Below are 23,783 nucleotides of genomic sequence, written 5' to 3' on the forward strand. Positions count from 1 at the left end.
CCCGCGCACCGCGATGACGAGTGGCCCCCACTTGCCACAACTAGAGAAAGACCTCGCACAGAAACAAAGACCCAACACAGCCATACATACATACATACATACATTAAAAAAAAGAATGTAAGCAGACAAGAATCTCATTAAAATATTTAAAAAAAAAAAACAAAAAAAAACAACGGCCCGTGCTCTGGGGCCCACCTATGCCAGGCCCTGGGGGAGGCGACGCATCCCTACCGTGAGCCTCAAATGCACTCCACTGAGAGGGTGGATCATTGTTCCCATTTCACAGATGGGGAAACCGAGGTCAGAGAGAAAGAAGAACTGGCTAATAGGTGGGGGGCCGGGACAGCTGAGAACCTGTTTGGGTGTCCAAAGGGGGTGCCACTGCCACCATCCATGAGGCAGCTGCTGTGGCCTGGAGGGCACCTGGTGCCAGGCCAGCCCCGGGAGCCTCACATGCAGGCCAGGGTCCAGACACGCCCTGGACCCGGCCCTGGGCTCTGACCGCCTCCTCAGGCACCTCCCTCCCCGAGCCCGTCCTCCGCGTGTAAGACGAGGAGTTCCGCTCCAACCTTCTGAGTGTCTAAGCAGGGGGACAAGGCTGGCGCTCCCTCGTCCGGGTTTTTTGGTGACTCCCTGACGCAGTGCCCTCATTTCCTGGCTCTGCCTCTCTCGTGGGGCCTGGGTCTCCATGCCCCGCTCAGGCCAGGGAAGCAGAACTTCCTATCAGTGCTGAGAGGCCCGGGTGCCGGTGCCACAGCTGGTCCGGTGAAGGCAGCCGTCCAGTACGTGAGTGGGGATGGGGGGGTGGCGGGGGCTGGGTGGACACGGACGCCCCACGTCAGTGACCGCTCAGGCCCAATGCCATGAGCCGGTCATCTCCTGGGTGCATTGCCCGGGCCAGAAAGGCGGGTGGCCCAGATCACAGCCCCGACCCCTACCCACTGGGCCCCAGCACTCAGGGGCTCCCTCCCTGGGCCCTCTGCCTTCCAACCTGTGACGCAAGGCCCCAGCCAGCCGGGACAGAGGCAGGAGCTCTGCCTTCTACCCACAAACCCGCCCAACAAGACGCTCCCTCTAATGTCACAGCTTGTGAGAAGAGGCGGCTGAGGAGGGAGGCTCAGACCCATGCGAGGGGCCTCCACCAGCCCCGGAGGTGAGAGGCCACTCGGCGAGGCCGAGGATGCGCCCTGGTCCGTCCGATTCCAGTGCTGAGGCCTCACCCCCCGAGGGAAGCTGGACGGCAGACAGCCCTGCAGGGCTGGAGCTGGGTCCCTGCCCACTCTGGCTCGCACGCGGGGTGACTTCAGACAAGATGCCTCTTGCGACAGCGCCTCTGTTTTGCTGTTTGTAGCAGGAGGGGCTTGGACTGGCCCATCCCTGAGGCCCCGTGCAGCTTTATCATTTCTGGAACATTCCTCTCTTGGGAGAGCACGTGGGCACAGACCCAGACAGACTCCAAGGTGGCGCCAGAGCGGACCACGCTGTGCCAGGCGCCGTGGAGGGGGCGGCAGTGGGCGGGGGGAATCTCAGGGTATGTCTGTCTGTCTCTGTGGGGGCCAGACTTCCCCCCCAGTGGACGCAAGGTCCCCAGCGGGCCAGGCAGGGACGAGGTGAGCAGAGGAGCTGGGGTGTGCTGAGCTGAGCCAGCACCACCTCCAGCCCTGCCACCTCCAGCCCTGCCGGGCAGCTGGGGTCTCCCCAGTCACAGCGGAGCGGGCCAAACACCCACAGAGGCCCCTCCAAGCCGCTGCCTCGACTGCCACCTGCAGGGCTCGGGCCGCGGAACTGCCACCTGGGGGCCAGACCCCAGCCCCACCAATTCCCACCCTCCAGACCCTGCCTGGGGGCACCCGCATCCCTGTCCCAACTCATAGAGGTCGGTGGGCAACCAGGACGCCTCCCAACTCTGATATCAGTGCCCCCTGGGCTCAGCTCAGCTTTGTTTAGTGTTTCCGTGTGCAGACCTGATGCCGAGCGTTTTACCTACACAAACGAGCTCACTGCTCCCAGCGACATTTACAGCATGTACATCACACCCCGGGTTACAGAGAGGAAAGTGCTGGGCACAGGGTCTGACTGATTCCAGACACCCTGTGAGTGAAGGATGGATGCAGCTGACATCTCGCTCAGGGCTGCCTGTCTCCCAGATACGCACACGGCCTAATAATGACCACCAATTCAGCCCCATTTCCTGGGCAGCCTGTGCAGTCCCTCCTGCTCCCCGGGCCTCAGTCTCCCCATCTGCAAAGTGGGATGATGAGATCCCACTGCTGATCCCAGAGCTGTCAGGCGGGTCAGGCAGGACACTGGGACAAGAGGTCCTGGAAACTGTAGAGGGCTATGGATCTGCCAAACCCAGGCACCCTGCAGCACCGCCCCCCGCTGGCAGGCTTCTTCCCTTTCTTCCCTTACTGCCACCTCTTCCAAGAAGCCCTCTGGATTTCAGGGACGGCTCCTTTCTAAATAGCCCTGGATATTTACCCCACCCCACCCCATCCTAGGGCAGCCACCTCCTGCCCACGGGTCCCAGCGGGCACTTGCCTGATGTCGTAGCTGTGCATGTCCTTCTCCGGGCGCCCGTGGATGATCCAGTGGGCCAGCTCCTGCCCACAGCCACCTCCCAGCATCATTCCTGGCAGGAGCAGAGCCGCAGGTCTGCAATCCACCCCCAGGGCCCTGGACCTCAGTTCCGTGCCCCTCCCACCTCTACGGGCAGCGTCAGCCCCTAAGCCCTGGATCTCACACCCGGGGTGCCACACACCTCCTAACGGGACCTCACCCCCTCCCGGCAGGCTTGTCCCATCTCCACCCCTGTCAGGGCTGCAGTGCTCCTAGGCCCAGCGCCCCACCCCAGGGGGGGCTCTGAGAACTGAAGGAGAGGCCCAGTTGGCTATCTTCCCTCGCAGGGATGCCAGGGAGTCGGGACGCACTGCTGCCCACGCTTACCTGCACTGTTGAAGCCGCAGCCCAGGAAGAACCCACGGAGCTCAGGTGCCTCCCCCATCAGGGGCTTGTGGTCTGGTGTGAATGACTCTGAAAGGGAGGGGTAGGCCTGAAGCTCCCTCCCGGCCACATGCTCCTGGATGGGGTCTCCCAAGAGGGCAGTAATTGAGGTGGGGGTGTGTAGGTGCCTCCTTCATCCAGACCCTCCCTATCCTCAAGACCCAGCTCAACGCTGCTTCCTCCAGGAAGCCTCCCTGATTGCTCCTGCCACATTCCCCTGAGTTCCTCAGCATTTACGACCTGAACTGGGTTCTGCCTTGGGGGGGTGGGTCCTGGTGTGTCTCGTGACTATCACCATTCTCCTGCTGGTGAGGGGCCGCTCCCTGAGCCCCCATCACTGCACGTGGCTCCTGGTCACTGTACCATCTTCCTGCTGTGTCATTGCAGGGCACTCTTGCCCACTGGACCACGAGTACCTTGAGGGCAGGGGCTGGGCTTTGCTCACTGTGTGCGGTGTCTCGAGGCCTAGCACAGGGCCCAGCAAACAGTAGGTGCTTGATAAATGTTCACTGAGTGAATGAAGGATCCTAAGTTCTTTGGGAGAGGAGACCAAGTCTCTCGCTTCTGTCTGCTGCCAGCGTGCCAAGGGCAGAGGCCAGGACTGGGGGAAGAGGGATCCTCGGGCATAATGATAAAGAGCTGGACTTGGCAGCCACAGCCCTGGGTTCAAACCCTGCTTTACCCCTTCCCAGCTGTGTGACCTTGGCTCAGAGGAGCCTTGATCTCCTCATCTGTAAAATCCGGATCAGGGTATTTACTTCACAGAGCTGTGAGTTAGTCGGTCTGCAAATATTTGCAGCCCACCTGTCTGTGCCCAGAACTCGGCCATGGGAGGTGGCGCCGAACAAGACAAGCCCCACCCCTTGGGGAGCCGACGGGAGAGTGAGCGGGACAGAGAGCAAATGGGTAAATAAGGGAAAAAGAGAATGCCTGGGAAGAAAACACAGTGGGACACTGGGTCTGGAGTGACCGGAGGGCTGGCTGCTCCTAACCACCCGCCTGGCGCCATCATAACCCCGGGTCACAGAGGAGGCAGGGAACTGCGACCGCCGGTCAGGGCTGCCTGGCTCCCAGCCGGGCTCTCAGCCTCTGTGTGCACTGGTCACAAGCGCTGTCCTTCTCCGTGCTGGTGACCGGCGACCCCGGTCTCCGATCTTCAGCATCTGAGCTGAAGGAGGCCACCAGCCCTGGGGAGCCGCGGAGGCTTCCAAACAGCCACAGGGGAGGGTGGGAGAGGCAGGGCGGAGGGGAGGGCAGGGCCCAGGGTGAGGCCTTGGAGGCCACGGCAACCCTGGTGAGCCTCCGGGGGAGGCGTCAGGAGGGGCGAGAGCCCCGTGAGGAAGCGTCAGGGGCTTCCCTGGGGCCTGTGTGGAGGACGGGCTGCCAAGGGGCAAGCCGGGGGCGGGGGGTGGGGGGCCCGGGGCGCAGGGGGGCGGCTCCCGGGACAGCGATGGGGAGGCTGCAGTTACGTTCGGGGGTGACCCTGTGAGCACTTCGGGAGTGCTGTAAATGCTTCCACAACGTTCTGAACAGCCTCACAGAAAGCCAGCAGGAGGGAAGTTTGGGGGTCAAGGTCGCCTGGATGTTTAACAAACGACTCTAGAGGATGCAGGATGCACGGGGACAGGGGCCCCCACCTTGGCTCTGACCTCCCGACCTTGGAACGAGAGGTCTCCCCGCCCCCAGCTTCCCCGAAGTCAAGGGGGCCTGGGACTTCCCTGCTCTGCTCCGGAGGCCGGGGGCCGTTGACCGGCCGGTCCTCCCTGGTGAGGAGAAGTGCTGATGTCCCCACGGAGCCTCCCTCGCAGCCGGGAAACCAGACTCCACATGCATCTCCCCCCGAGTAGGGCTTCCTGGGGGCCATGACCCCCAGTCCAATTAAAGCGAGAATGCTCGCCGGGTTACTCGTGCCCCTGGGATTGCTTCGGGCCTGGGTTTCTCACTGCCAGCCCCACGCAGCCCCGGGAAGCTGCCGGGGCAGTGAGCCCTCGGCCCTCGCCCCGCACCCTGTGCCCCAAGACCCTGTGGTTGGCCGGGGGACCCCAGCTGCCTCTCCCCAGAAAGCTGTCCTCTCACCAAAGGCTCTTTCATGAGCTGAACAGATTAAAGCAGTCGGGGCTGGCAGCTGTGTAGACACCGTGTGCGCCAGAACCAAGAGGGCTGGACTCCCCAGCAGTCCGCAGGCTGGGCGTCGGGACCCCTCCCCTCCCATGGCCTGGCCTGCCCCTCACTCCCTGCTCGGCCTGTAGGAATGGCTTTGCCGGCTGGCCTGTGGCATCCTTTTGCTGGCCTGGGCCTTGCCCTGCAACCTAATGTGTGGCTTCCTCGCCTCACTCCGCCTGTCACCCATTTCACAGATGCGGACACCGAGGCTCAAGGAACTCAGAGCCTCAGACACAAAGTTTCCTCTTTGGGCAACTGTATCTTTCGGAACTCTCTCCACCCCTAGGTAGGCACATCCTACCCATTTCTTGCCTTTCTTGAGGATTAAAGCGACCCCATCCGTGCAGGAAGGTGGGGGGATGCTCATGTGATTCTGCTGGAACCAGCATGGGCTGGCGTGTCTCGCCCTCCCGGAACCCTGGCTCCGCAGCCCCCCACGGCACCCTCTGGGTGGCCCACCCTGCGCCCACCACCCCTGTACCTCCCGCCCTCAGCCCCGCAGCCGAAACGTCTGGGCCCCAGGGCCAGCTTGGGCCCCTCTACACCCAGAGGCCACCGTCTGCCAGGACCCCAGACCAGCAGCCTCACCCCTGCACCCCAGTGCCGTCACACGGGAACGTACTGCCCCCCTGCCCCGAGCGCACCCCCCTTGGGTTCCCGCTTCGGGAGCTCCGCCCAGCCTCCCACACAGGCTCCCCCGCTGCGCTCCCCACGCTCCCGGGCACGAGGCAGGCACTCAGCAGTCAGAAGGAGCTGAGCGGACACTGTGCGAGCTCCTTCACACAACGTCTCCGCTTACGTTGCCCCGGGCTTGAATCTTATTCTAGAACCTTCTCCATCTGCACACAGCCTTTGAGACACTCAATCAGCGTGCCTGGGCCTCCCCCACCCTGGGGTCCCTGAGCTCCCTGGGCAACCCCAGGACGGCCCTCTCTCAGGCTCCGTCATCGGGCGTTCACCTCTCCCTGCTGAGACGTGAGTGACCCGTGCTGGGACAAGTCACATCAGTTTGACAGTCCAAAGTCTAGCCTGGCCGGCAGGCCCTGAACAATAAACTAGTGGCCTTGGCCCAACGCGTCAGTGCTGGGGGTCCAAGTCCGCCCCATCTGGTGCTCGATCCCCGTGGGCACCGGCCGGCCGGGCAGGGTCAGGGGCTGCACCATGCGTACCCAAGGGGGGCATCGGAAGCTGAGCCACTGTGTTCTCCCCCTTTCCCTCCAGCCTCCTGCAGCTCAGCTCTCCCAGGGGCCCAAGGGGAGGCACCGGGTTGGGCCTTTCCATGCTGTGTGGGCGTGCGGCCCCGCTGGCCTGGCTGCCGAGGGCAGAGGGCAAAGGGCAAAAGGCATCAGGAAGGCGCTTGGCCCGCCTCTCCTTGCTCAGCCTCACCAGGCGCTGGGAGGGGGCTCATCCCATCTTACAGATGAAAACACCAAGTTCCAGGGGCAAGTCAAGCAGGGATCGAGCCCGGTGGGACCTCAGGAGGGACTCACGCGGGGGTGGGCGGGAGGAAGCCCGGCCGCGTGCCCGTGGGAGAACTTCTGCCCTCACCGAGCGCACGTCTTTTGCCTGCAGAGGGGAGCAAACGCAGCGCCCGAGGCCCAGGACGGAGGGACGGCTGGCGCGCGCGCCCAGCGCGGGCCAGCCTCGGGGGCAGCCCACTCACCTGGGCCACAGACTGTGGACTTAATCCCCGTTTTCTCCAGCACGGGGACCCGGTTGACGGCGCCTTCAATGTGCTGGGCGAACACTTCCCAGTCCAGGTCGAAGAGGCCAAAGGCAAACTTGTCCGACACCTGGGGAGGCGGGCAGGGAACCTGCCCTGTGACCGCGCCCCACGGGACTGAGGAGCCAGGCAGGGCCTGGCCAGCCTCTTGGCTAGGGGGTGACAGCGCTGGGCTGGTCCCCTCAGTGTGTCTCCCCTCCCCTAACCCCTCCCCGGGCCCGTCTGCTCCCCCTTCCCGCCCCGACCCAGGCCCACCTGCTCTGCCCTGGACTGTTGCCCTGGCCTCTGCCCGGTCGCCCTGCTTCCCGCCCTCCTTCACCCCATTCACCTACGTCAGATCGGCCCTACATGAGCGGACCCTGCCCACGTCTACCACCAACCCACAGCCACACTGAACTTCCTTCGGTTCTTCAGGAAAAGCAAGCCTGGTCTGACCTCAGGGCCTTCACCTCCACCTGGGGCAGCCCCTCCCCCGCCTTCTCTCTGCGGGGCTCTCTGCCCCATGCCAGCTCCTCAGGGAGCCCTGCCCGACCACAGACCGAAGGACATCCTTCCACGCCAGTCTCGCTAGGCTTATCCTTAACCTGCTAACTTCACTCAGGGCACAGACCACCATCCCAAATTGCATTACTTCTTTGCTTATTTACTGTGTGTCTCCCCACCAGAATAGAAGCCTCTGCGGACAGGGACTCTCATCTTGGTCTCCCTCTTTCTCCCCAAAGTTAAACAGTATCTGGCTGAAAGGAGTCATTTTGTTGTTCAATTTGTAGACTAAATGCATGAGTATGGGAGCTGGGGTGGTCCGTACGTGCTCTAGGGGGCTGGGGGGGGCGTGCTGAGGGGGCCGCTGGCCCTGCATGAACCCCAGGAGCTGCCAGGAGAGCGGCCCAGGCCGGAGGGAGATACAGCTGCAACCACGGGGGGTGGGGGAGGGCATGGGATTGTTTGCTGATGGACAGAGGGCTTCAATGCTTTCATAATCTTCTAAAGTCATTATTTCACACTTTGCAGCCTCTGACTATTGATGTTTTGAGGCAAGCCCTCCACCTGCCCCGAGTCTGGATCTGCCTGTGTGCCAGGTTCTTCGGGGGTTGGAAAAAATGGGTTTGACCTTGTGGGATGGGGGACCTGCCACTTCTCAGGTACGCCCCCAGGGTCGGGGGCGCTCTGGGGGGACAGTCTCCGGAAGAAGCCTCCTCCACGCTGAGACGCAGCCCCAACCCCTCCCTCGAGCCCTGGTGTCTCACCTCCTCCCAGAAGATGGGGTTGGTCTCGTAGCCGCCCACGGACAAGGCGTCCCCTTGGAGGCGGAGGTAGATGGAGGCGTCGTGGTCGCGGACGTTGGGCATGTTCTGAAAGGTGGAGCACGGAGGCCTCGGGGTCAGGGTCACAGACCCAAGCTGGGCCCACGGTGCCACCTCCCCATCATAGGACCCTGAGGACAGGGTGGACCTGGGGCCTCGGGTCACACAGTGGACAAACCACTCCATTGAAACTGCAGGGGACGGTGAAACTGCAGGGGGCGGTGGGCCGAGTGCGTATGTGTGCATGCACGCATGTGTGTGAGTGTGCACGTGTGTGTCAGTGAGTGTGAGAGAGAGTATGTGTGTGTACGTGAACAGGAAGTTGGACTAGGGTCTCTTCAAAGTAATTGGACCCAGATCCCTTCCATCCCCGCCGCGTGCAGCCCAGGGCCTGGCCCTACCCTGCAGGGGCCCTGAGGTCTGTCTCTGGAGAAATGGGTCCCCAGGGGCTCCAGGCTCCGGGGAGGTGAGGAGTGGGCTGCCATCCCCCCTCGACAACAGATTGGAGAGTCTTCTGTGGAGACACTGAGTGGTCTGGGCAAGACTCCGGACGCTGACATGGAGGTCCCTCACCAAAGAGAAGGGCATTCAACAGAAAGACTGGATAAGGCCGAGGACATCTTCCAGATATTAGGCTAAAACAGATTAAGGCATGGAAATCAGGAAAGGGAAAAAAATAAGAAAATTAGAAAGTCAATCCTGAAGGTCTGATGTCCACCTTACAGGGGTTCCAGGAAGAGAAAACCGAGAAAATGGAGTAGAAGGAAAGTCAAAGCAAAAATCCAAGATGATTTCTCCAGCTGAAAATCGTGAATCTCAGTATTGAAGGGCCCACAAGTGCCCACCAAGCCCTGTGACTGGACCAGGCCTGCACCAAGGCCACATCAGGATGGAAGATCAGGTGACCAGGTGGGTCCTAAACAAAGAAACAGCATTCCTGGAGGCTGACGACCTGGAGCAAAGTCCTCAAAATTCTAAAAGACAATTTTAAATACAGAATTCATGACCCAGTCAATTCATCAACCGACTGTAAGAAAGAATAAAGATTTTCTTCAGACATTCATGTACACAAAAACGTTTACTTTCCAGGTACCCTTCTCAGTAAGTGGTCAGAGACCATGCCACGGATCCAGAGAGCAGCAGATCCAAGCAGAAGACGGGTGAGGAGGGTCCCAGGGTGACAGCCGATCAGAGGCTGCTGGAGAAGATCAGAAGGCAGCGGGAGGAGTCCTTCAGGGGAGGGGAATGGGACTTACAGACTTTATGTGATTCCTCTGCCATGTATGAGTATGCAGAAAATAGTACTGATAGGTGTTTGACAGATCTGTTGAGATGTTTGGGGGGAAAATTGTGACAGTTATGAATATAGATGCAAATATCCTTGACAAAATACTAGGAAACTGAATCCAGCAACATAGAAGAAGGAGTATATACCATGACCAGATGGGATTTATCCCGGGATTGCAAGGTTGGTTTAACATCCGAAAATCTGTGTAATATACCATTATCAGTAAAGGACAAAAAACCACTAATTATTTCAATAGATGCAAAAAAAGCATTTGACAGATAAAACACTTTCATGATAAAAACACCCAATGTCTAGGAATAGAAGGGAACTTCCTGATAAAGAGTATCTGAGAAACACCCACAGCAAATGCATACTTGTTTGCAGTTTCTCCTCTAAGACCAGGCCAAGAGAAGGACGTCCACTGTCACCACTGCCATTCAACATTGTACAGGAGGTCCTGGCCGGGGCAGGAATCAGGCAAGAAAGAGTAATTAAAGGCACCCAGAGGGAAAAAAAGTGAAACTATCTCTATGTGCAGATGACATGATCTTACATATAGAAAATCCTAAGGAACACACTAAAAGCTATTAGAACTTATAAAATAGTTCAACAAGGTTGCAGGATACAAGGTTGTATATTAATACAACAAACAGACAAAAACCACTGTATTTCTATATACCAGCAGTGAACAATCAAAAATGAAATTAGGAAAATAATTCCATTTATGATATCATCAAAAATAACAAAATGCTTACAAATAAATTTAACAAAAGAAGTGTGAAACTTGTACTCTAAAAACTAGAAAATGTCTTCGAAAGAAATTAAAGAAGATGTAAATAATGGAAAGACCTCTCAAGTTTACAAAATGAAGACTTACTATTGCTAAGATGACAGTACCCCCCAAACTGATCTACAGATTCAACACAGCTCCCACCAAAATCTCAGCTGGCTGCTTGGCAGAAGTTGACAAGCTGATCCTAAAATTCATATGGAAGTGCAAGGGACCCAGAATATTCAAAGCAATCTTAAAAGAGAAGAACAAACACGGAGGACTTACACTTCTGATTTCAAAACTTACTACAAGGTTAATATAATCAAGACAGAGTGGTACAAACATAAGGATAGACATATATAGATCAACGGAATAGAATTGAGAGTCCAGAAATAAACCCTCACACTTATGGTCAATTGATTTTCCACAAGGATGCCAAGGCAATTCAATGCGGAAAAGGAAAATCTTCAGCAAATGGTGCCCGAACACCTGAATAGCCGCCTGCAAAAGCACAAAATTGGACGCCTTCCTCACGCCACACACAAAATTTAATTCCAAATGTATTGTAGACCTAATTATAAGAGCTAAGACTATAAAATTCTTAGAAGAAAATATGGGAATAAATCTCTGTGGCCTAGGTTAGGAAATGCCTTCTTAAATATGATACCACAAGCACAAGGGACAAAAGAAAAAATTACATAGGTTCTACTTCATCAAAATTAAGAACTTTTGTGCTGCCAACAATACCAAGAGGGTGAAAAGACAACCCACAGAATGGGAGAAAATATTTGCAAATCGTAAATCTGATGAGGGACTTGTATCCAGAATGTATGAACTCTTACAGTTCAATAGAACGACAATCCAATTAAAAATGAGCAAAGTATCTGAATAGAGGTTTCACCAAAGAAGATATACATATGGCTAACAGGCACATGAAAAGACACTCAACATCATCAGTCATTAAGGAAATGCAACTCAAGCCACAAGATACCACTTCACACCCACTACGATGGCTAGAATCAAAAAGATAGACAATAACAAATATTGCTGAGAATGTGGAGAAGTCAGAACCTTCATACACTGTTGATGAGAATGTAAAACAGTGCAGCTTCTTTGGAAAACAGTCTGACAGTTCCTCAAAAAGTTAAACATAGAGTTACTCTATGACTCAGCAATTCCACTTCCACCCAAGAGAAAGGGAAACATATGTCCTCACAAAAACTTGTACATGAATGTTCGTAGCAGCATTATTCACAATAGCCAAAAAGTGAAAACAACCCACATGTCCATCAACAGATGAACGGATAAATAAATTGTGGTTTGCAAGAGTATATTATTCAGCCATAAAAAGGGATGAAATTCTGCTACACGTACCACATGGATGAACCTTGACAATGTCATGCCGAGTGAAAGAAGCCAGGCATAAAGGCCACAAAGGGTATGATTCCATTTCATTCAAAGTCCAAAATAAGAAAATCCAGAGAGACAGAAATTAGATTAGTGACTATCTAAGTTGAGGGTGGGGTGGGAAATGGGGACTGATAATGTGTATGGGGTTTTAAGGACTAAGATAATGTTAGATAGATAGATAAATGACAGCTAGATGATAGAGATAGATAGATAGATAGATGATAGAGATAGATAGATGATAGATGATAGACAAATAGATAGATGGATAGATAGATAGGAATAAAGAATTAGTCACAGCTACATAGGAAACTGAATAACCAGAAAAAAACTATTAATAACTCCAGGAAACACGGAAAGTTGGACACTATTTGCTCAGGAGTTAACAATGTTCTCATTGTCATTATATTGCAAATACTGACTACTGATTTAACCAATAAATGAACGGATAAACAAATCCAAAGCATTTTAGAAAGTGAGCAGGAGTGGGAAGAGGCCCACCTCCATGTAGGTCCTCAGCACTGGGGGAACTGCTTCCTCTCAACCCTGCTCTCCGTTGCCCCTGCCCTGGAGATGGACACATCTGATGTGACCCCTCCACCCCACCTTCAAGGACACGCAGAGACCGAAAGGGATAACCTGGCAGATGCCCCGCCCTGCTCCTCCAGTCTCCTAGTCGCCCGGCTCCTCTGCAGAGCTGGACTAAGAATGTCTGCACTGATCGCCAGAAGGCACATGGGAAGTTCTCAGTAACCGAGCACTTCAGGAATAATAATAGTGGTATCATTACCTCTGTTGTCACTACTACTCTAAAAACAGAACCAACAGAATGCCAGAGCTCCATAGAACAGGACAGCGGGGACACCTGGTGGCCAGGGAAGCCCCTGGCTTTCGTCCAGCAGGATCAGGGTCCCCATCTCCCTGCCTTGCAAGGCCCCAGCTGCCTCAGAGTGGCCAGCACAGGCTCAGCTCAGCCCCAAGGCATCCGCAGGGTACCCTCACTGCTTCCTCCCTCCGGAAGCCCACCCTATAGGTGTAACGCCAATTCCACTGGTGCCTCTGCCTCCTAATCTCAGCCCGTTCCTTCCATCTGCTTCTCCTGGCCCCACCCCCCATCCAAATACTGTCAGCTGCTTCCTCCAGGAAGCCCGCCGGATGGCTCCAGCCTTCCCTGCTCTCTTCCTCTGAAGCACCAGCTGGCTGGACCATCCCATGCCCTTAGTCACGGTCATCGTGGTCCTCACCTAATGAGCACCTGCTATGTGCCAGGCACTGTGCTCAGCCCTTCAGCCCATCACTTGGTTCCTCCCTCAGCACAGCCCTAAGAGGTAGCTACAATTTTTACCCATTTTGCAGAGAAGGAAACTGAGGCTCAGGTGGCACCTCGACTCACCTGCCTGGGTAATGGGGGAGTTGGGATGCAGACCCTGAGCTTGGGCCCTTTCCCATTGCTCTGTGCCCCAACAGAGCAGTTTCTGCAAAAGTGGGTCGAGGATAGTGGGGATGCCAGACCATGAGGGAGCATCTGGGCCACCACGTTTGACAGACGCAGAGGCCAGGCCCAGAGGGGAAAGGGACAAGGTCACAGAGGAGCTGGGGGCAGCATTCGGCTAGGACCCAGGACTTGGACGGCTTCTCAGAACTGGGGTCCCTAGGGCAGCACAGCCCTCTGGCCGCCCATAAAGAAAGATAAAGGGCTTGTGGTCCAGGTGGCAAAGCCCTGAGCCCTCACAGGCCAGCCCGGGGCCAACACCATGAGGCCCAGATCTGGGCAGTCGGTGTCCTGCTGCAAGACTGTCAACCCAGGGAGCCTCTTGGCCAGCCGAAGACAGGCCCAAGTGTCAGGGGCCTCCCCGCATGAGCCCCAGAGCCCTGACTGCAGGAGCTGCCTTGGCCTAAAGGAGCTTGTTTTCTGACCCACCATGGCATCAGACCACGTGGGAGGCCAGGGCCAGAGGCCTGCTCTTGTCCCAGATTCAGGCTGCCCAGGTGTGGCGTCAGGAGGGGCTGGCCTCCCAGACTCCCCACGTGGAGGGGAGCATGGGGAACTTGGCCCCCAGCCCCAAATCTCCTCGTTTCTCTACAAAAGTCTCAGAGCTTCTGGGGCTGGTGGCCCTTTCCTGGAGCGCAGCCTGGGGTTCCCAGAACACACGGGTTGCTGGGTGGGGGCAGTGTTTGTGAGTAACATGAATAACCCCAGCTTGGCTCGGACCTTAAAATTCAGGCTGCGGGTCCCTGGGCCCACTCTGCCCTGCTTCTCCCTGAAAGCTGCCTCAAAGCTAGGCACCATGTGCATCAGGGCATGGAGAGACTGAGGCCCCAGTCTTGGGCTCTGTGAATGCCCCGTGACCCTCCTCCTCCCTGTGTAGGACACAGCCCTGCTCTGCCCCCAGCCTGTCCCCAGCTTTAGCCCAGCCCCCGAGAGCCCACTGCGGCCTGAGGGCGACCCCTGGCGGCCACGGGGGATACTTCCCACAGAACCAGGGCCAGGGACTCTTCGCACCAACAGCTGCAGTGATTCCTCTTTCCCCAGAGCCCCACCCCGAGTGCACACAGCAGCCCTCGGGAGGAGCGCGCTGGATTGTATTAAACTCTTCCACGAACGGGGGAACCTTGTGTGTGTGTTGGGGGGGGTGGCAAGAGCGGTGGAGACCCCGGCCCCGTGCCAGCTCCCCCCACCCCTCCGCCACTGGGTCCACCCAGCGGCCAGCCTGGGGACCAGAGGGAAGCCAGGCTGGTCCAGGGCAGGGACGAGGCTCCCAGGACCCTCTTTGCTGGAGCCTGACCCTACACAGGGTCAGTCTGCTCTCTCACACTCTCCGCACACCCACACCCTCAGGCCTGCGTCTCTGAACTGCCTGCAGTTCCCCGGCTGCCATGCTCTGCGTCCTCCCCTTCTCCCACTCGTTCTTTCTCTGCCACCCTTCAGATGCCTCAGAAGACCCTTCAGACATGGCCTCCGCCAGGGCACGTCCCTGGTCCATAGGCTGGGAGTCTCTATAGCCCCTGTGCTTGCCCCCTGGGAGCCCCTGTCAGCCTGTTTTAAAATAAGTAATATCTTGACTTGTTTGTACCCTTCCCCCAGCTCATCTGGGCAAGAACTAGGTTCTTACCTCTGTTATAGTACCAGTTTCTAGATGAGGGCTTGGAGCACAGAGCTTATCCAGCCAGTGTTTGATGCAGAGAGGGGTGGGGAGGGAGGGTTAGATGGATTAATAAATGGGTGGATGATGGAGGAATGGGTGAAGGGAGAGATGAATGGGTAGAGGGGGTGATGGCTGGATGGACACATGAGAGAAAGGATGGACAGACGAATGGATGGATAAATAGATGAATCAATGGATGGATGAAGGGCTAGAGGGAGGGAGGGATCGAAGGAGGGATGAACGGATGGAGGGATGGCAAGAGGAACAGAGGGAAGGAAATGAGTGGAGGGATAATGGGTGGAGGGAGGGAGGCAGAGAAGGCTGGAGGGAAAGAGGAGTGGTCAGTGGCAAGGTGACAGGAAGCTACCAGCCACCAGCACAGGAGAGGGGAGATAGAAAGGGAGGAGAGGAGAGAGGGCAGGGGGTGCACAGCTCCCCTCCCCCCGCCCCGCCTCCTCTGGCAGAGGTGTCTCCAGGGCTCCCTGGGAGGTTCTGAGGGCCGGGGATCAATGTCCTCTGAGACTGGCGCCCAGGGCACATTTGGGAGCATGCGAGCATTCACAGGTTCCCAGAAACACCTGGGGCACAGAACATGGCAAAAGCCAGACTGGCCGCACCACGCAGGACGGGCTTGGGCATCAGTGAGAAGCCATGCTCCGAAGGCAAAGGGGGTCGGGACCCTCGGGTTATGCCTGTGCTACTTCATTTCATTCTCAGGCCACCCAAACCCTCCAGTCATGAGGAGTCCCATTTCACAGATGAGGCCAACTGACGCCCAGGGCGATGAAGGAACCTACAAGTGTTGGGCTTCACAGCCAGGTCCGTGCACCACCCACATGGTGCCCGGGGCCATCTACTCACCTGGATCCCTTCAATGCGCTCGGTGACGACGTAGGCATGGTGCATGGCCACCAGCGGGACCTTGACGCCAGCCATCCGGCCCACGGCGCCTGCCCACACTCCTGCAGGCAGAGCAGACAGCTCAGCTCTGCTGGCACCTGGTGGGGGCCAGCCAGCTGGGCGCCTCTGCAGGCCTGTCTGCCATGGCAGTGACTCCCCAGGTCACGCCTGGGCCCCCACCCCTAAGAAAGGCCAGGTTTAGGCAGCAGCCAGGGTGGCCACTTGGGAGCCCAGAAGAAACGTGTTCCCACCTGCACAATTGACCACGCAGGGCGTCTGGATGGAGCCGTGCTCTGTCTCCACAGCCTCGACCCGCCGCACCCCAAAATCATCCGTCCGCACACGGATCCCGGTCACCGGGCAGTTCTCGATGACCTGGGAGGGACAGGAGCTGCTTCCAAAGCCACGTGGGCGCTCTGAGCACTGACCACCTACCCTCTCACTACCGCCAGCCCGGACGGGACCCGGGACACCTGCTTCTACTCAGGCAGGCTTCATGTGACCCCACTGGGGAAATGGGGTGATCACAGGGTGGAAACTAACTCCACGTGTTCCTTGACTTGGAGAACTTGTCCCCCCAGACAGAGGCTTTCTTTGAAAAGAAAAGGAGGGCTCATTTGACTGACAGATGCTTGCGGTAAAAAGGTCACATACAGTGCACTTTGGCTCCATTTTATTTACATATACATCTTCATAGAAAATTACTTGCAGTAAAACTACAATGTCAACACCGGTTACCTCTGGGTGATCCTCATTTCTTCTTTCTTGCTTATTTGTCTTTTCTAATCTTTCCTACAACTATGTGTGTATTTGAGACAAAAGAAGATAAAAATTACAAGAAGAGATTTGGGGCAGGTTCACTCTTCCAGCAGGGCCAGACCTCGGGGAAGGGAGGAGAGCTGACATGGGGGACAAACTTGAGGCCGGCCGGCCTCTGCAGGATCGGATTAGAGGCTCAGGTCCTATGTGGAGCAGAGAGAACGGCACGTGTTCTCTTGCCTTCTGGTCTCGGGGTTCTTAGGCAGGAAGGGTGGGCTGGGAGCAGGGGACCCAGGGCCGGAAGGCCATTGTACCTGCGCTCCCCGGGCAGTGGCGGCCCTGGTGAGGGTGGTACAGGTGCCGGCGGGGTCCATGGTACCGTCATGTGGCACGTACAGGGTCCCGTAGAGGTCATCCACATTCATCAGCGGATACAGTGCCTTGGTCTCTGCCGGGCTCAGCACGTGGGACTCCACGCCATAGGCCTTGCCCAACTGGGGGACCCAGAGGAAAGTAACTGAGCCCTTGGGGAGCAGACCCCCTTGGCCACTCTCCTCCCTGTCTGGGTCTCCAAGGGTCAGTTCGGACCCCGTGTCCCCCAGGAACCCTAAGCCGGCCACCATGCCCCAGCGGCCCCCGTCCCTCAGGCCAGCTCCGAGGAAGAGTAAGGAGCCCGGGTAGTGCTCGGAAGCAGGCTCTGGGGCCCTCCCGCCTCCCCCATCCAGCTCTAACATGAGCCATGTGACCTGTGGCAAGTTGCTAATGTCACCTGGGGGAATGGGGGTGACAATGGTTTATGGTTGACGCCTTTAAAGAGCTTAGACCAGTCCCTGGCACATAAGGATTTACTACATAACATAAATAAAAATAATCCCCATAGGTCTGATATTTTGAGCTTCAACCAGGTTTGATGGTCAGACCAGCTCCCCAGACGAGAGACCCCTGCGTTCCTCTGTCCCAGGCCCCGGACTGTGTGACAGACCACACCCCTGACGCATTTGATTGGCCCAAGGGCAGCCAATCAAATGCCCCCAGGCATCCATCCATCAGGACAGGCTCCGCCCAACTAGAGATGAGCTGAGCCAATCAGATTCTCTCTCTGAGCGGTGTGAATGAAAAGCGGTAGAGACCTCACTCAGAGCTTGAGCTGAAAGGTTGCCTGGGCACATTTGGAGCCTCCATCCCAGCTGATGAGTGAGCAAGGCGGGGTGGGGGGGTTGGGGGGGGAAGAGGTGGGGGGAGTAGGCAGAATGAGGCCACCTCCTAACCCCAGAGACCCAGCCCGTTCTAATGAAGCCAGGTGCCGCTGCTTCCGCCTGGGCACCCAGAGGAACTCGGCATCCCTGTGACAATGTACCTCTGCTACCCACACAGCCCGCTCTGCTCGCTGGGCCCTGAGCCACTCTTCAGTTGGTGCTCAGTAAGGAATGAACTGCTGGAGGAGCCAGTCTCAGCCACGCCCTGGAATTTGGGGCCCGGGCCTGGCTCCTCTGGGTGAGGAATCAACTCTCCACCCCAGTAGAGGGCCTTCCACAGCGGAAGGCTTTCTCTGCCGTCTCGCCCACAGTGGCGTTCCCTCAGCCCCGTCAGCGGTGCCGGGAGAAGGGTGGTCCTTCCTCCTGGGTAGTGCAGTTTCTCATCATTCATCCTGACTCCGTGCATGCTGATAACTCCCGTTTATCGGGCCTCTCCTGCCTTGAGGCTCGGCAAACGGTGCTGCGCAACACGGTCCCATTTTAAAGGTGAGAATGCCGAGGCTCAGAGGCAACGCCGCTTGGCCCAGGTGGCCCGGCCAGCAAGGGCAGCACCAGGGCTTGAACCCAGATCTGTCGGGGCTCCTTCCCTGTGCTACGCTGCCCCACCCACCACCGGCAGGGGGTCACACACCAACACGAGCCACTCGCCGGGGCGGGAGTGCGCCCAGGACATGAGTCCCCGCCCCCGCAGGGGTGCACCCACCGACATGAGCCTCTTGTACTCATCCAGACGCTGCCGGTTGGACGCGATGAACAGGCCCCCGTTCTGGATCCAGCCCGTGTGCAGCCCCGTCTCCTCCCCCAGGTCGCGGCTCACCACGCGCCTCGTGTGGGCCAGAAGCTCCACCTCCACGTCGCTGGGCCGCAGCTGCCACAGCAGGCCTGGCGGGGGAGGGGCGGGGCGCCGTCAGTCCCAGCACTGCGGCGCTGCGCCCCGGCTCCTCCCAGCAGGCCCGGGCTCCTGAAGATCAGGCAGTGGGCGGGGAGCCCCGAGAGGCAGATGAGCAGGAAGTGACGGGGCCAGAGTTGAGTTTCAGGACATCGCCCTTGGGCAGCTCAGAGCGTGACAATACCCAAGGCTCCCATTTATGGAGCACCTGCTGTGTACTGAGCCTATCACTGGGTGACAGAGCAGTCCTGGGAGGCAGGCATGGCTATTTTATAGTGAAATTAAGGTGGCGCCAAAAGGTTCTGTGCCCAGGATCACAGGACGGGTGATGATGGGGCTGGGACCCCAACCCAGGACTGACTGAAGTCCAAAGGCAGCCTCTTCACCGACAAAGCTGCTCCCTTCCGAGCAGAGTTTGGGGAGCGGGAGGCCAGGGGAGAGGTAGCAGTGGGGGAGAGGCTGTGTGGGCCCAGCCGAGACAGGACAGTGGGGAGGCAGGGGCAGTGGCGTGCGGGGCCGGACACGCGATGCCTGAACCTCTTCCCAGCTCCACGTCCAGCGACATCACGCTCACACTGGCCAAAGTGGGAGTGTTTTCCCCACAGAACCTGGCTAACTTAACGCAGGGTTAAGGCAGAATGTTGGCTGCCCTGGGGACATGCACACAGTAGGTGCTTTTACTCTATGCCCACTGGTTAGTTGGCTGAGAATCACGGTGCCCATGGAGGACACCGCTCTGTGTCGCCCCTGATGGTCCCTTCCCCATCCATCCTCTACGCCCTGTGGGCGGCCCTCATCCTGGGTGGCTCCGTCCAGGGAAAGGGCTCTTTGAATAGACAGCTGCCTGGGCTCCCAGCTCTGGTCTCGGCTCTGCCCTCCAGGATCCCACAGTCAGCGTCTGCTCCCTCCTCCCCTCCACAGCTCTCCAGAGACTCAGGGGGCACGCAGGGTCACCCTCAGAAGGACCCCGCATCTTTTCCCCGGGTCCTCCCCCTCCAGCTCAGCTGCCTCTCACAGGCCTCCGGGTGCCAACCCAGAGCTGGCCCCTGGCTGAGTCCAGTCCCTCCCGCACCCGCTTGCACCCAGGCCCCTACCCGCCGTGTGCCAGGTGGTCCCGGAGGTCAGCCGCTCCCGCTCCAGTAGCACTGCCCCGCTCATGCCCAGCTTGGCCAGGTGGTAGAGGGTCTGGCAGCCCAAGCTGCCCCCGCCGATGACCACCACGTTGGCCGTGCTGGGCAGGGGCCGGCTTGGGCCCTGGGCGCCTGCCCAGGGGTCCCGTGCCTCTTTCAGGGTCTGCTGGTAGGGCACACTCTTCTCAGGGGGGGGCCCGGCCCCGCTGGTCAGGAGTCGCAGCCCCAGGCCCTGGGCAGGGCTCCGGCGAGGACGGGTGGCGGCCACACGCAGGGCTCGGCTCAGCAAGGCCATGGGGACTCGGCTTGAGCACCACAGGGCGCTGGGGAGAGAGTCGGGGCTGCCTGGGGCACAGAGGGCTCTGTGCAAGTGGGACCCAGGGCCCCCGCGCTGTCATCCTCCGGCCGTCCTCCTGCCACCCACCCACGCCACGTGTGCACCCGTGCATTTGTCCACGTGTACTGAGGGCCTCGTACGCTTCAGGCTCTGGCTGGGCCCAGGGGAGACCACGGTGGGGGCAAAAGGGGGGCAGTGTGCGTGGCGGGGCAGGGCTGCAGGGCCACAGGGCGGGTGGTGGGGAGCCCTGGGGCAGCGACACTCAACCCTCCAGGCTGTACCCAACACGCCCTCCGGGGGAACTCCCGTCTCAACCCCAGACAGAAGTTATTTCTGCCACGTTGGCTCCACAGCCCTTTGGGACCCAAGGCAGGTGGTGAGCAAGGCAGCGGGGCCCAGGCGCCCTGCTCCCTCGGGCCGTCTCGAATCCAGGTAGGGCCTCGGAGGATGGGTAGCCGGCCTCCCTCCTCCTCGGTGACCTCCCAGTAGCCTGCAGGGCTCACCTTGCGTCCCTCCCCAGTCAGAAGAGCCTCATAATTATAAGAAGAAAACTGTGACAGGGACCCACCTTCTAAGGAGACAGGATGCAGAAGAGGTGTCTCCCTGGAGGGGAGGAACACAGAGGGGAAAGGACGCCTCAGAGAGGCTCCTGGGCCCGCTCGTGGGATCAGCAGGGAAAGTAAGAGGGGTTTGGCTGTGGTCGAGATAGTGAGGTGGGTCCCGCGCCTACGTTAATAGCCCTGATTGATATCAATTAGCCAGTTAATTAAGACCACTTCCATTTCCAAGCGTGTGCCACATGGCAAGCCAGGAACACGCGTTCTCTCTGCTCGGAAGTCAAGACGACAGTTGTTCCCATTTCATGGAGGGGGGGAGACTGAGGCCCAAGGAGGCCCGCCAAGGTGACCAAGGTCACAGGGCCGCCGTGTGGCCAAGCCTGCTGGCTGTCCTGCCCCCTCCCAAACTCCCAGTCCGCAGACATCTCGGGGCCTCGTCTGGGGGAGGAGAGGCTAGGGTGGGCCCACTGCCACACCCTTTCCCGCCCTCACCGGTGGGCACTGCCCACCACACCCCCTCCGCTCCCCTGCAGGCACCCGGGCTCTCAGGTCGGTCAGGGCTGCCCCACCCTCACCACAGAGAGCCCCCCCCCAGGGGGTAGGGGCAGAGGAGGGAGCAGGCAGGGGTGATTTGAGGGGCTTCGGGGTGGGGGGTTGGAGGCTGGGGCCGGGCACCCCAGTCCCTCCGTCAGCTCTGCCCCGCTTCAGGCGCCCTGGGCACGGGGAGGTGCAGCCCAGCTCGTGTCTGCACTTACCTTTCGTCCTTGGATTTCCTTAACCTTCCAGTAGCCCCCAACAGTGAGGACCTACTGTTGGAAACTCAGCGTCACGTGGTTGCCCGGGGAGCCTTTCCAAGGCCGGGCATCTGCCCGCCCCCTGCCCCCCCTTCCCGGCCTCCGACCCAGACTCCTTCCCTCCCCCTGCGCCAACGCAGGGCTGCCACGTGCCGCTTCCCGACCCGTGGCCAGTCCCGTTCTCCCACCCAGGCTGGGGGTAGGGGGGGCACGGCCCCAGCAGGGGCGGCCCAGTGCCCTCCCGCCAGGGCAGCTGCTTCCACATTGATCTGCTCTTCTGCCCCCTCCAACTCTCTCCCACCCGAGTCCGCAGCCTGGCCATTCATTGCCAGGGTTTGGGGTCAGACAGACCGGGTTGGCCTCGTGCTGTTAAGCGGGGCGGCCCAGAGAAGCCCTCCCCGCAGGCGGTAGGATGACGGGGGCGGGGGGGATGGAGGGAAGGTCCAGGCACAGGCTTCAGCAGGAGAAGGAGGGCTGGGAGGGTGCCCAGGCCCCCTGCCCTCCCACAGAGTGTCCCGTGGTCGTGCCCAGCCAGCTCTGGGCCTGTCCCCACCCCGCCGGCCCAGGGAAGGGCCTGGGCCCTGCCCTCCCGAGGGCTGTACCTCCGGCCGGCCACTGCCCCTTGGCCCCGAGTGGCCGGCCAGTGCCAGGCCCAATGGCTGCAGCAGTGCCGTCACCTCCTTCCTTCCCAGCAACAGCCAAGTAGGAACCCTGCCCCCATTGCTGGCCCCGCCCCTGGAAGCGCCGCCAGCCCCCATCCCACCCCCACCCTTGGCTGGGGCAGGATGCACCGCCCACCGCCAGGCTTCTAGGAGGCGGGCCGGGCACAGCCAAGCAGGCAGTTCTGAGGGCAGCAGCGCCGGGGCAGGTGACCTCTCCTCCTCCTCCCTAAAACAGGGGTCACAGGGTTCTGCAGGTGAACCCGTGCACCCCTGCCTGCCTGTGTCTGCCATGCTCTCCGTGCCAGAAAGGAGCTTAGCACGGCCAGGTGGGCAGAAAGTGCTGGGTCAGCAGCAGCGTGGTGCCAGGGCTGGGGGTCCCTGGCGGGGTGATCCAGGGCCTTAGCACAGAGCTGCCTGTCTAGCCTCAGCTGCTCACCCCCGGGGAAGGGGCGCTCACTGCCCTCGGAGGCAGGTCAGGAAGTCTGGTTGCCCGCACCACCAGCACTGGACAGCGCTCCTGACCTGTCTGCCCTCCAGAGCTCCCAGATCCCTCTGTCTTTTTCACTTCACAGCAACCAGCTTCCCAGGGCAGGGATGCCTGCCTCCATTTGACTGTTGGGGGCACCAGGGCCCAGAGAGGGGAGCCAGCTTGCCTCGGGTCACACAGCAAGCTAGTGGGGGAGCCAGACCAAGCGTGCAGTCAGACAGACGGGGTGGGGCCTCGAGCTAGGTCTAGGGCGTCTGGTTTGTGCTCAGGCAGAAGAAGATGCCCAGAGGAGACGTCCAGAGGAAATCTGGAACGAGTAAGTACGTCCACCTCTGAATGTGCAAAGAATCAGAATAGGTGCTGATATAAAATAGGACCTCCTCCTCCCACTGGGTCAAAGAAAGTATTTAAATTTCTGTCAGTGAACAAAATAGTAATGCCAGCTGCTAATACAGGGAGTGATATAGGCACGATACTGCTGTGATTAATACAAACAGATATGTGTGTTCTTATTCCTACTGAGCTGTCCAACTGTCTTGCTGCCAATTTGTCTGCCCTCTACATTTACTGAGCTCTCCAACTGTCTTGCTGCCAATTTGTCTGCCCTCTACATTTACTGAGCACCTACTGTATGCAAAGAACTGCAGGGAGACCCAGAGGCAACTATGACCCATTCCCTGCCCTTGAGGGCCTCAGGGTCCAGGAAGAAGATGGAGGCAGCGAGGGGCGAGGTGGCCACGAGGCTGGCTGTGTTGGGGGGTGGTCCTGAACAAGCTGTCCTTCTTTCCAGCAGAAACCCAGGAGGCCATCTCGGAGGAGGTGGCTGGGGCTCTGGCCTATGTGCTGTCGCCATTGTCAGTCCCCATCATGGGGACAGAGACTGTCACTCACCCCCCCTTGGCCCCTCTGGAGGAAGGCTGGCTCCACCAGTACAAGGCTTCCCGGGGCAGTGCTGGGGTCCAGGGCAGGGAGGACAGCAGCCCGGTCACTCAGCAGATGGCAGGCTTGGCCTTGCAGCCTGAGGCAGGGCTGCCCTCCCTGGATGGGGTGAAGGACAGGTCAGAGAGGACTAGGAAGGAGCATGACCGTGTCCTCCTCAGACCCGTAGACACGGGGTGCCCAGGCCAGGGACACAGTAGTCACTGCAGCCCCAGGACAGCAGCCGAGGCAGCCCAGACCTCTCTTTGCCCTCTGCTCAAAGACAAG

General features: G+C 58.9%; 1 protein-coding gene and 1 long non-coding RNA gene across 2 annotated transcripts in view; both read right to left on the reverse strand.

Moving 5' to 3' along the window:
- Positions 1 to 20,786, reverse strand: part of SARDH (sarcosine dehydrogenase) — a 63,289-nt gene extending 42,503 nt beyond the window's left edge. Inside the window, exons 1-10 of the mRNA XM_082470346.1 lie at positions 20,646 to 20,786; positions 19,705 to 20,063; positions 18,425 to 18,603; positions 16,780 to 16,959; positions 15,958 to 16,081; positions 15,668 to 15,768; positions 8,137 to 8,241; positions 6,830 to 6,959; positions 2,947 to 3,033; positions 2,542 to 2,632 (exon numbers count right to left, since the gene is read on the reverse strand). Of these exons, the coding sequence (XP_082326472.1) occupies positions 2,542 to 2,632; positions 2,947 to 3,033; positions 6,830 to 6,959; positions 8,137 to 8,241; positions 15,668 to 15,768; positions 15,958 to 16,081; positions 16,780 to 16,959; positions 18,425 to 18,603; positions 19,705 to 20,035 (1,328 nt within the window). The 5' untranslated portion in view covers positions 20,036 to 20,063; positions 20,646 to 20,786. The remainder of the gene's footprint in view (positions 1 to 2,541; positions 2,633 to 2,946; positions 3,034 to 6,829; positions 6,960 to 8,136; positions 8,242 to 15,667; positions 15,769 to 15,957; positions 16,082 to 16,779; positions 16,960 to 18,424; positions 18,604 to 19,704; positions 20,064 to 20,645) is intronic.
- A 24-nt stretch (positions 20,787 to 20,810) lies between these two features.
- Positions 20,811 to 22,131, reverse strand: LOC309664691. Its single transcript, XR_014265982.1, has 3 exons — positions 22,031 to 22,131; positions 21,390 to 21,443; positions 20,811 to 20,954 (listed from the first exon to the last, which is right to left on the reverse strand). It is a non-coding gene; the product is annotated as an uncharacterized lncRNA (long non-coding RNA).
- Positions 22,132 to 23,783: the final 1,652 nt, after the last annotated feature.

This window comes from Balaenoptera physalus, assembly GCF_965194825.1.
Source record: "Balaenoptera physalus genome assembly, chromosome: 7".
Classification (NCBI taxonomy): Eukaryota; Metazoa; Chordata; class Mammalia; order Artiodactyla; family Balaenopteridae; genus Balaenoptera; species Balaenoptera physalus.